This window comes from Hydra viridissima, unplaced genomic scaffold (assembly GCF_058129835.1).
Source record: "Hydra viridissima isolate aposymbiotic clone 2 unplaced genomic scaffold, HvirCarnegie_v1 scaffold_9, whole genome shotgun sequence".
NCBI lineage: Eukaryota > Metazoa > Cnidaria > Hydrozoa > Anthoathecata > Hydridae > Hydra > Hydra viridissima.
In genome coordinates, this window is record NW_028324308.1 from 15,260,290 (window position 1) to 15,272,500 (window position 12,211).

Sequence of the window (12,211 nt, forward strand, 5' to 3'; positions counted from 1 at the left end):
AAATCGGTTAGTCAACAAATATAGCACCGTAGAAACTGTTGAAACTGAGCATTTAGGTAGACGACCGAAGAAAAGTATTTCTCAGACTGATCGTAAAATTATTTGTGCTAGAGATACAATTCACGTGTTAAAACTAGATATTTCTGAAAATACTTTACGATGACGTTTGGATGATGCCTGAAATGATATATAGAAATTACAACTTAAGGAGTTGGCGTAACTTTTCAACTAATTTTAAATCAAGACAAAATGTTGAGCCTATGTTTGCAAATCTGGCAATATATAAACAATAGCTAAAGGATTCAAAAGAAAAGAATTTAGATCCACCCCCCCCCCCCCCAAAAAAAAAAAAAGCCGTGTTTGCTCTTAATATTTTATATTTTTAGAAAAGTCTTAAAAAAAATCAAAAAAACAGGGATTTCATCAAAAGTCCAGAAAAATATTTTGGAATGGAGGTATTGAAACCTGAGGTATCAATTTTCCCCCTCTATACCTACTTTAACTGGATTCGCCCAACAAACACGTTATACTAACCTTCCTTTTTCAATGTCACGTTTAAATCAAACAAATGCAGAAGTATTCATAAATTAGAAGCTTTTCAACCAGCAGATGCGGTTAGTACTATCAAAGAAGTAACCAGAAAGGTACTAAATGAATTGCGATCTTTACGTTTCTATTGCTAGTATGACTTTAACTTATTCTCTACTGCGGCTAACTGAAATTTGTAGTAAAATTACCCGTCACATTACATAAGAATTTAATGTTTTCATGAATATTCCAGAAATATCACCGTTCAATAAGATCGTTGTAACCAGTTATATCAAGCAATAAAACAATTTTCAGTACATTTGATAAGGAGAATTTGCTCAGCTACCTTTAGGATACTGTACAAAACTTAGACTGATTTCAGTCATGAAATCCAAAACCAAAACCAAAACCTAATACTTGATGTTGCTTACATAAGAAAACTTGTTGATTTGATTAAATTTATGTTAACCCATTACATGAACACTGTCTTTTCCCTCTCTTAAAAACAAATACTTTAATTTCAAAAAGATATTAGTTTTAGGTATTTGAAACGTTTTGCACCTGAATTCTTAGTCATAAATGGAACTAGAGATAGTACTGCCGTCAATTATAAATGAGTTACATCAAGAAAAACTAATACCTATTAAACTTCATTTGTTGTTTAGTAAAAAACTTATTATAAAATCTCTCAAATTACAAACTTCATTTTGATCCAATAAAAAGCGGTTTGGCCTACTATAGACAACTGTTTAATAACCAAGCATGAAAGACATCTTTTTCTCAGATTTGGGTGTTGAGATAAAAGATAAGAATTAAGTCTCAACACAGCATTTAAAACAAATAAGAAATTAGCTGATATAGCTTTTAGTTCTAATAGTTTTTTTCAACTTTTCGAAGATATTTGAAACGTGTTTTTCAGGTTACTATTTGCGAAGACTATCAAAGCTTCATCTATATCCCGGTTGTAATGATCTCTTTATTGACGAAAATTCGAATGCGTATCTATTAGATGTTCTAAAGAAAAACGTAAAAACAGCCGAGATCTTTAACCGAATTGAGATACACAATTCTACTAGATTAACGTTTTTTTTTCTGTGTCCACAGAAAATATTCTTTTGTGAATTTAGTATTTTTTTTCTAAAGATTTAAAAGCTTGTTTCTTATTCTAACATACAGACAAAACCAACAAAAAATCATTTGAGTTTTTCTCTCAATTTCCCGGCCCCTCAACGCGTGAGAATAGTGTGCAAACCAAATAATATATAAAAAAATAATAATATAGGAGACTATGGATGTATTCTTGTGAATACATCTCTAATTATTAGTTTTTTTAACTGCTAATTTGGCTGATTTAGCATTTATCAAAAATGTAAATCTAAATAAAATGGAGGTTGGTTTTGTTTATGTAAACGCCTACTATATGAAATATTCCGAATAAAATAGCTTTACCAAAAAACTACATAAAAAAAGCATAAATATCTCGCTGTTACATTTTGATTAGAAATGCGCACCATTTGTAATAAAAAAACATTTAGATTTAATAAAAAAAAAATAGATTTAATAAAAAAAAAAAAGAAAATTATTAGTTTATTGCCAACAATAAAAGTACAGCCATAAAATTAATAAATTAAGTTGAAATACTAGCATGCGTTAATGCGTTGAAATTCTTCCTCAAGGGCTTTTTTGTAGGCAGGAAAACCACCTTCTATTCTAGTTACAGTCTGGTTGCCGCATAGCCATGTCTCTTTAGAAACCATTTGAATTAATTGTTCATTGTGAGAGACCAATATAAGACCTCCGTTAAATTTATTAAGTGCTTTGCCTAGAGCTTCAACAGTCTCTATATCTAAGTGATTGGTGGGTTCATCAAGAATGAAGAAGTTTGGTCTACAAAAAAATTATAACATGTTTTATAATAACAAAATACGCGCGGAGTAAAAAATAGAAATAACGAGTACTACCGAAAATAGTCGCAATAATATTCAATGGCTTTTTAGAATATGTTAACTTACTCATGCCAGGTCATTACAGCGAAAGCTACCCTACTTTTCTGGCCGCCTGATAAACTTGCTATAGATCTCATTGCAAGATCTCCAGTTACACCGTATCTTCCTAAATGCGACCTATACTCAACATCTTGTTTGCCTGTACAGAAAAAGTTATTTTTTCTTTGATATGAACAATAAAGAGATCAATATTTCAACGCCATTGCACATTTACCTCGCATGAGGTATTTTTTAAATTTCATAATTTAGTTAAGATAAAAAAAAAAAAGCCAAAAACATACCAGGCCATCGGGATTTAAAGAGTTCTAAGCTGGATTGATTCATATTTAAGGAGTCGACGTGATGCTGATTGAAATATCCCACCCTTAGATTTCTTGTTAAATGAAATACATAGAATTACATAAAAGAAAGAAATTTCTCAATCAAATATGTTTATTGATCACATTTTTTCAAAGCAACGACTTAAGTATTGAGAGTTCATACCTGTGTACATGACGAACGCCCCCCGTTGGCTCTAGATCGCCCAATAATATCTTTAACAGTGTCGTTTTTCCTGACCCATTTTCTCCTAACACAGCAACTCGACAGTCCATATTGGCGGTTAAATTAACATTTTTAAATATCGTTTTCGTTTTATTGTAGCCAAATGTAAGCTACAAAAAATTATAAAATTGTAACCGAATGAAAGCTGCAAAAAAACGCACGTGTTGGGGTTTAACCGGCCAGTAATTATAACTTACTTTAAATTTCCAGTGTTGATATATTTAACAAAAAGTAAAAATAAGAAAAAAAAACATAAAAGATAAACGAAAAGATTGAAACCTCGTCAAAGCGAAACATGGTGGCTTGAACTTTATCGCAAACGGGTAACCTAAATAATAATAACACTGAATTATCTGAAATCAATCGCATTTGAACAACGCAAAAAAGGAATAAATGATAGTTACCTAAGATCAACTTCTACTTCCATTTCGACAGGCTCAAGGTCAGGTCTAGAGAAAATAAAAATATTTTTCATTCCAACACCAAGAAAAATCATTTAACTGCACTAAAACTAAAACGGCAACTTACAATTTTTCCAAGATTTTAAGTTTGCTTTGTGCTTGTGACGCTCGATTAGCATTTACTCTCCATCTGTCTACATATGCCTATTTAAAAAGAAATAAAAATAATAGATGTAACAAAATAATTTTTATATCTCATACATAATGGCAAGTTGGTATCAGCAAATTCCTGATAGCATCTTTTTTTGTGTCGACTAAAATTATTTTCTACGTGAAACCTTAAAGTCTGATTTTAAGATCAGCCATCAGAATTTAACATAACAATAGTTAAATTGTATTTACATAAATATATTAGGAAACAATTATATTAACCTGTAGATGCTCTCTATATTGTTTTTGAGCCTCGTATTCACGCTGCTGATTCTTTAGTTTTTCATCTCTTGTTTTCTCAAATTGCTGAAAATTTAGCAAAAAGGTCACAACATGATAGTATCATATAGTCCTTATAACAAAATATAATTATAAAAAGTACAATGAAAATAACAAAATAAATACTAACAATAAAATAATAACAGTAAAATAAATAATAACAGAAAAAATCACAATAAAATAATAATAAAATAAATAAAACAAATAATGAGATTAAATAGAAGTAAATCAGTGTTGAATCCAAAGTTGGCCCAAAGAAAAATTTCAGGCCTGGTAAAAGTATTTCTAAACATTTTTTAATATTTAGTTTTTAAAGATGTTATTTTTACTAAATATTTTTGGATATTTCTACTATATGTTTATTAGCATGTTTTTACTTAGATTAAAATATAAAAAAATATTTTCTTTCAAATATCTGATTTCATAACAAAGTTTATTATTAGAACAAATGAAGAAAAAAAAAGAAAAAATTTTTTAACATCAAACGTATTTTAACCAAGAATATGTAAAATCTTGTAGTTGCATTGAGTTATAAGGTCATTAAAAAAATAATAATCAGATAATACTACAAATAAAAGTTATTTCATTGAAAAACACCATAGTAATACCATAGCAATTTTAATATGTACTACAAATGCAATAAGAAATGAAAAACTATTTGTGGAGAAATTTTTTGGTAATTTCAGGAGATACTTTTAAAAAGTTTAGAAATAATAATAAAAGCCGTAGTTCTGCGTTTAAAAAAAAAATTTTTAAACGCAGAACTACAGCAGTAAAACTTTTTTGCTATTCTGTAGCTTTGTCTTAAGTTGCTGGCTCTTTGTCAGACATTAGACATTTAACCCCTCACATACACTGCAGTTTAATACCTTATATACATACCCATACTTTATCTTTAGTTGGTTAATGCTCAAAACAACCACCAAAATGCAATTCATTTTAAAAATATTTACAAACTTTTTCATAGATTGTCTAAGGCAGAAATAATGCTACAAAAAATCAAACAAATTTTGAAAATTTTGAAAATTCCAGAGACCATACACAATTGTTAGTTGAGTAATTTAAATCTATTAAGGCAGCTTATATTAATAACAGCTTAATTATGCTGACCAGCATAATAGAGCTATTGGCTATATGTAAAGATGGTGCAGTTATGCTGCACTCCATAATCAACTGTAAAGTTATGCCAGATGTCAATATTTATTGTTATTGATTGTTTGTTTACCCCTAAGTTAAGACACAGATTGAGACAAGAAACTTTACAAGATTTTTATTGAAGTTACCTGAGACCTTAGCAAGCATGTATTAGGCAGAGATTAGATATTTGATGATAAACAGATAGTAGATATTGTTTACTGATAAAAAGCCAAAACATAAAAAAAAAAAAAAAAAAAAAAAAAAAAAAGAAATTAAATATGATCTACAACATCATCAGTTTCACCCTTTTTATATTTTATCAATAACTTTGTTACTACAAGTTATAATTTAAGTGTTGATATTTTCTTAATCTAAATTAAATCTTTAATATCTAAATTCTATTCATAATGATATTTATTTGTTGCACTTTAATTTTATCAGCAACTTTAAATAAAGTGCTTATGTTAAGTTCTGTCTTCCTGAGGGCATATTATTTTACATAACTAATAAATGTTACCAAACAGAATAACATTTTATTTAAAGAATAAAAAAGCTCTAGTTATGCAATACGACTTGCCTTACCTATCCACCCACCCCACCCACCTCCTGCTCATTAACCCATTAATGCAGAGTGCCCCCAGAGAACTGTGTGGATTCAACACTGAAGTATTGGGAACCTCAAATGTGAATTCTAATTCTAATTTCCTAAAAACACTGAAGTGAATTTTTCAGAACAAGCTTTATATTTAGGCTAAGAAAATAAAAAAGTTCACTTGCTGTATAGTTTCCTTTATAAGCATGCAGTGTTTTCGAGTGCAAATAAACAATGTCAGTAGCAACAGCATCTAAGAACATTCTGTCATGCGAAACAACCAACAAAGTAGTAGGCCATGACTAAAAAAAAGTCTTTTGATAAAAAAAAAACATTTTATTTAAAACTTTTGTGTTTTTAAAATGCTGTGTTAACATTTTTTTAAATACAAAATGTTAACACAATATTTCAGGTTCAAATCATTGAGGTAGCTAGAGCAGCTGTGCTAAGCCAAATTAAGCAGAAGAGTTACAACAGGAAAAAAAAAATGAAACTTATTATTAATACAGCGGAAATACTTGTAAATAATCTTCAAGCCATAAAATAGCTTTTACATCCAACATGTTTGTAGGTTCTAAATACAAATATATTACATAGTGCTTTACTTAGTATGCAACACATGTAGTAAACTCTACACAGAAAATAAACATTGATAAAAAAGATAGCTTACCATAAAATATTGCTAATTTAATGTTTAATATAAATGTTTAATAAATTTTATTCACAAAAAAAAACAAAAAAAAAAAACATAAAATTTAAGTTGCCTCACCATCAAGCAATAATAGATCAGGTACAATAAAAATAGCTCTGGCCAATGCAAGCCTCATTCTCCAACCTCCGGAAAATTCTTTTGTCTTCATCTGCTGCATTTCAGTGCTGAAGCCAAGACCATGAAGTATTAAAGATGCTCTATAAGTATCAAAGTAAATCCCTAAAATTTCTACAACAAAAACAACAATTAAGAGTTACTAAATTAGATCTCCCACTTCATAGATTTAAATTACACTAAAGTTATTAATAAAAAACTATGAAGCCATATTGCTAAGGATGAAATTGTATTACTTAAGATTGTGAAGATTATTATGAAAAATTTAATGTAAAATATACAGAGCTAAATATGAGTTATATACTAAAACTACACAACTAGTATTAAGATATGTTTATTTAAACAAAGAACTTCAACTTTTTTTAAAAAACAATTTTGGATGAGATCTGTGTACATATTTAATAGAAATTAACTATTTAACGAATGTATATCTGATTACACAAATTTAATTTCAATTTTTATTCCATTGTTTTTTACACTTTATTTTAAGAGATTTTAAGTTAAATAACTATATAATTATTAAATGAAAATTTTCATTAAAAAAGAGTTTGTTTATTTTTTCGCAAAGATCTTTTTAAAAGTCTCTATTTCATTAAATTATTTGCTTCAAAAGCTAAAGTTTGATTAAAAAGATCAATAAGAAATATTTACTTTGCAGGAGCTCGCTCAGCATCAATATCTGATAACTTCTGATATATCTAGAAAAAAAATGAGATCGTAAAATAAAAGATTTCCTAGATGAATTTCAAATTTTTAACAAAATCAATAAAAAAAACTCTCTAAAAATTAGAAAAAAATTATAACCGAAACTAAACAAAAAAATAAATAAATCAGTAAAACAAACAAACTGTGAAACTTATCAAAAAAGGATTTAATCAAAAGCCAAAAACACCAGCACTTCAACCTTGTAAACTTGGCACAGCAAAGCAATTCCTTTCAGATTTAAATATTTTTGCTTGTTTATCATTTTAGAACTTATTTTTCATTACAATAAAAACAACTATAAAAAATTCCATTTTTTTGCATGGACATTTAAAAGTAACTCTAATAAAACTTTTAAAAATTTATAATCTTCTTGTTTTTTATTTATTGATAAGATTGGAGCTATCCATCATATCTTTCATCTGCCATTTAAATGCTTTGCTCAGTGCTTGTAATGCATTTCTATCTTAACTACCAAATCCTCTCAAAAAAAAAACCTCTAAATGTGATTAAACTCATCATAATTCTGATTTTTATGCAACATTTTTATAGAAAATATAACAACAAATTAATATTAATGGATAAAATGGTCATCAAAAATATAGGACAAGAGAATTAATTATGCACAGGAATGGCTTTTAAAGGTTAACTTTGAGTGTATTAGTTTCTGATGTTTTTTTGGATTGTTATCATATATTTTGAAATAGAGAAACTTACGTACAATTATTTTCAAAAAAAATATTTGTTAAGATTAATCGAAATCTTTTTATGCAAAAAAATTTATTCTGATTTTTTGTTTTTTAATGATTGCTTTTTCCTAGTTTCAAAACTTGCATTTCCATATAAGTTCATTTTATTTCCATAAAAGTTCATTTTATTTCCATATAAGTTCATTTTATTTCCATAAAAGTTCATTTTATTTCCATAAAAGTTCATTTTATTTCCATAAAAGTTCATTTTATTTCCATAAAAGTTCATTTTATACCGTCAAGTTATTTCTGATAAGTTCAGCCAGAACTTGAATGTTTTTCTTATACAGTGTTGTTAAGATAATGAAGCACCATTTCAACATAAACTAGTTGAGTGAATGTAAACTTGCAATCAATTAAATTACTTGTTTTTACAAGTTTTTAATGTTTTTTTTTTACAAATAAATTCAGCTGAGTTACGCTACTGTACAAATGCATTATTTTTGTCAAGATGTCTTTGAAGATAATTTTTATAGAAGAATATGGTAGCATTATGGAGTATATGAAGAAATTATGTATGGAGATATGAAACAAATTACGTATGGAAAATTGAAGAATAGAAACTGCAATCAAAGTTTGTAAGACATTCCCAAAGAGATTTTCAGACTTTAAAAGAGGTAAGACTTGTATTTATCTATATGCACTGATTGTAAATAATAATTGTATCTAAAAATTTAAAAAGATAGACTTGTATTTATCTATATGCACTGATTGTAAATAATAATTGTATCTAAAAATTTAAAAAGATAGACTTGTATTTATCTATATGCACTGATTGTAAATAATAACTGTATCTAAAAAGTTAAAAAAAAAACAAAAAAAAAAAACATAACCACTAATATTGATTGGTAAATATCAATTTATATTTTAAATTTGGTAAATATCAATTAATATATTTCCAGCTCTTACATTCTATGACCAATAAAATGATGAAAGAACATTTATTTGATAAAACTAGAGTCACACTTACTTCTGCAAGTCTTGTATTACTTGTACTATCTTCAGATCTTAAAAAAAAAATTGTTTTGCTTAGTTATGGAATTAAATATAGAAAGCATTTAATTTTGAAATGCAAATTTTATAAATCTGAAAAAAACCAGTGTACTATTTCAAATTACTTAAACTACTGATTTTTGGGATAAATTACTCAACAACTTGGTACCTATTCTATTACATTAAATATGACATCACTCATCAAGAAGCATGTTAATGATTATTTTGATTATAACAAGATCTTATCCATTTTTTATTAGCTCAAAAAATAGAAGAATTTTATGAAACATATTTAGGATCAAGTGCATCATATAGAGATACAATTTAGATTTGATAAATTATTACTTTTTAGAAATTTTATATTAAAACCTATAGCTTTAGTATTTTAAAACAAATTAAAAAAAGCAGGTTACTAACTTTATATCATGTTAATTTGCCTGCTAAAAGGTTCAACCAAATGGTTGCAATAATAATTGTTAATTTGAAACCATTGTAAATATAAATTGTAATACAAAATTAAAATATTTAATCCATTAATTTACGTAAAGGCAGAGGTAGAATGTTAAAGAAATTGTGAACATAAGTGAACATTAAATGACTAACTTATTTATTTTTTCTGTTAAAGCTGCTTCTTCTTTTAATAGAGCAGTTCTAAAAAGAAAAAGAGAAAATATAAAAAAACCTTTTCATTCTTTTTCGTGATATCAAAGCACAAACATAAAATTTCAACAAAAAAAAACCTTTAAGGTAACTAGTTTTTCCCTAAAAGTTATTTTGTTGGGAAAAAATAGTTCCCTAAACAAATGATTTGCAGTTTATTTAAATTTTCAGTAACAATTTAATTTGCAAAATAAGTTGCAAAACAACAATATAATACAATGGCAAAAATAAGCTATATAAGCTATATGAATGAGTATTAATAGATAATGTCATACCGCACAACATCTGCTTCTAAAACACTGTTAAGAGCAGTGGTATCATCACCTGTAACTTCTTGTTCTACATGATGTATGGTGATATGAGTTGGAATAAATAACTCTTTTCTAGAAATAGCTTTCAATAATGTTGTTTTCCCTAATCCATTTCTTCCTACAAAACCATATCGCCTCCCAAATGCCATAACCAAATTCGCATTTTTTAGCAATACCCTTTACCACAAAAAAATTGATAATACAGATAAATTTTAAAAAAACTTTTCAAAATCAACCACATAATAAGAAGGGTGTTATGGAAACCATAAACTTTTATTGACATCAATATAAATAAAAACCTAAAATCCAAAGCTATATGATTATGCTTGACCATTAAATGTTTCCCAATTACATTATTAATACTATAATTTCAATGATTATACAATTTGGAATCAAATATTGTCAAAAGATTGACAATTAAGACTTCTGTAGAAGCTTCATAACAATTGACTACAAATAGTGCTTTTCGGTATTTTTATGCTAAAAAATGTATATATATGATTTTTCGTAAGAAATTTCTTATTTGCAAAACTTTTACAATATTTTTTTTCAAAATTTAATTTTTTATTGTGGCAATATTTTTTATTTAAGAACATATTTACTTTTTTTACAGGGGGTATGCTGCACCCTATGATTTAGGAATTGATCTTCTACTGTATGAAAGAAGCATGCATGATATTTAAAGTGCTATCATACTTTTATCACAAGCCATGAAAGAGATTGTCTAATTCAGAGGATCGGCTTGTCAACAGTACCATTTAAGATATGACCAAAGCTATTTTCCCAACTTCACAGTGTGCAGGCTGAGCAAGAATCACAAATAATCTCTTGCGCAGACTTTTTATTTTATTGCTGAAGAAAAAACTTTTTTTTTGATTAAAAAGTTTTGAACTCTTTTGGCTACTTTTTCTAAAAGTAAAATTCAAAAGCTACATTTAAATTTATATTTTATATTAAAGATATTATGTGTCAATGTTTTTTAAATGAAATTAATTATCTTATGTTTAGAGAGACATTCTTTTTAAGCAATGAAAATGTGATACAATTTTAATTTATTTTATTTATAGCGATCACACATGGTAGTGATCATGCATGGTAGTGATCATGCATGGTAGTGATCATGCATGGTAGTGATCATGCATGGTAGTGATCATGCATGGTAGTGATCATGCATGGTAGTGATCATGCATGGTAGTGATCATGCATGGTAGTGATCATGCATGGTAGTGATCATGCATGGTAGTGATCATGCATGGTAGTGATCATGCATGGTAGTGATCATGCATGGTAGTGATCATGCATGGTATGATCACACATTAAAATGGTGAATCTTACATAGTAAACTTTGTTGTGCCTTTTATCATGGCATCTGTATTTACTTCATATATGCTTTTATTTTTTATCATTTTGTTAATAGAAATGTATTGGTCATGCAGAGGATGTATAAATGTATGAGCTAAGCTATTTTCAACAATTCCAATTTCTTGTTTTATAAAAAAAAAGATTGTGATTCTTGCAATGAAGCAAAACAGACTAAAAAAACATTAAAAATAAGTAAAGCAGCAAAAATAAGACTAAGAAAACTTAAGATAATTTATGTGTAGCAGTGTTTTAACATGGAAAATACAATTTCCCTGCCAAAATGTCAACTGTGTTGAAATTCTTTACAATCTTAAGTAAGAATATAATTTAAAAACTTTTCAAATGTTCATTGCTTTTTTATATCAAATGTTTATAGGAGAAGAGAGCATACAATCTACAGTATTAATGAATTACAAGATGCACTGCAATCATATACCATACTCTTTTAAAAAAACAACCTTTTAATATGCATAATAATGCATAATAGATAGGGGTGGGAGTTAAGGTTAGTTTTAGTCTAACTAAAATTAGCTGACTAATTTCTTAGTCTAACTAAATTTAGTCAACTAACTTTTTAGCATAACTAAAATTAGTCAACTATCTTTTTAGTTTAACTATAATTAGTCGACTAACTTTTTAGTCAAACTAATATTAGTTGACTAAAAGAAGATTTAGTACTAAAAAAAACTGAATAACCTATACCATGAAATTATATGAACATAATATGAATTATGACAAATAAATCAGTTTAAAGACATTCATCAAAATTTATTGTTTTTAAGAAATTTAAAATACGTAATATAATTTGTGACAATTAGGTAATAAAAATGTTTTGCTTGTACCTAGTATTGCCCCAAATTTTATTTTATTGAAGTAAATAAAAATTGGCTTGTTAGTAGAACAACTCCATCA

The 12,211-nt window shown here is 27.3% G+C and overlaps 1 protein-coding gene and 1 long non-coding RNA gene across 4 annotated transcripts in view; both read right to left on the minus strand.

Annotated features, from left to right (window-relative positions):
• Window positions 1-2,082: 2,082 nt before the first annotated feature.
• Window positions 2,083-12,211, minus strand: part of LOC145185404 (ATP-binding cassette sub-family F member 3-like) — an 18,884-nt gene continuing 8,755 nt past the window's right edge. Inside the window, exons 5-19 of one of the 3 annotated variants that reach the window (XR_016455382.1) lie at window positions 9,902-10,114; window positions 9,570-9,617; window positions 8,944-8,980; window positions 7,174-7,220; window positions 6,466-6,605; window positions 6,204-6,270; window positions 5,882-5,998; window positions 3,911-3,994; window positions 3,606-3,682; window positions 3,482-3,526; window positions 3,357-3,405; window positions 3,018-3,187; window positions 2,816-2,907; window positions 2,541-2,673; window positions 2,083-2,415 (exon numbers count right to left, since the gene is read on the minus strand). Coding sequence is in view for 2 of the 3 variants with exons in the window: in XM_090097105.1 (XP_089953231.1) it covers window positions 2,169-2,415; window positions 2,541-2,673; window positions 2,816-2,907; window positions 3,018-3,187; window positions 3,357-3,405; window positions 3,482-3,526; window positions 3,606-3,682; window positions 3,911-3,994; window positions 5,882-5,998; window positions 6,215-6,270; window positions 6,466-6,605; window positions 7,174-7,220; window positions 8,944-8,980; window positions 9,570-9,617; window positions 9,902-10,114 (1,555 nt within the window). In the remaining variant the exon portion in view is untranslated. Of the gene's footprint in view, window positions 2,416-2,536; window positions 2,674-2,815; window positions 2,908-3,017; window positions 3,188-3,356; window positions 3,406-3,481; window positions 3,527-3,605; window positions 3,683-3,910; window positions 3,995-5,881; window positions 5,999-6,203; window positions 6,271-6,465; window positions 6,606-7,173; window positions 7,221-8,943; window positions 8,981-9,569; window positions 9,618-9,901; window positions 10,115-12,211 lie in introns of those variants that run through there. The other 2 variants (XM_090097105.1, XM_090097106.1) reach the window with 2 other exon arrangements.
• The window catches only part of LOC149884244 (uncharacterized), a 2,911-nt gene continuing 1,197 nt past the window's right edge, over window positions 10,498-12,211 (minus strand). The window contains exons 1-2 of the long non-coding RNA XR_016455383.1: window positions 11,978-12,211; window positions 10,498-11,865 (exon numbers count right to left, since the gene is read on the minus strand). The exon at window positions 11,978-12,211 is cut by the window's right edge and continues 1,197 nt beyond it. This is a non-coding gene — a long non-coding RNA (uncharacterized LOC149884244). The remainder of the gene's footprint in view (window positions 11,866-11,977) is intronic.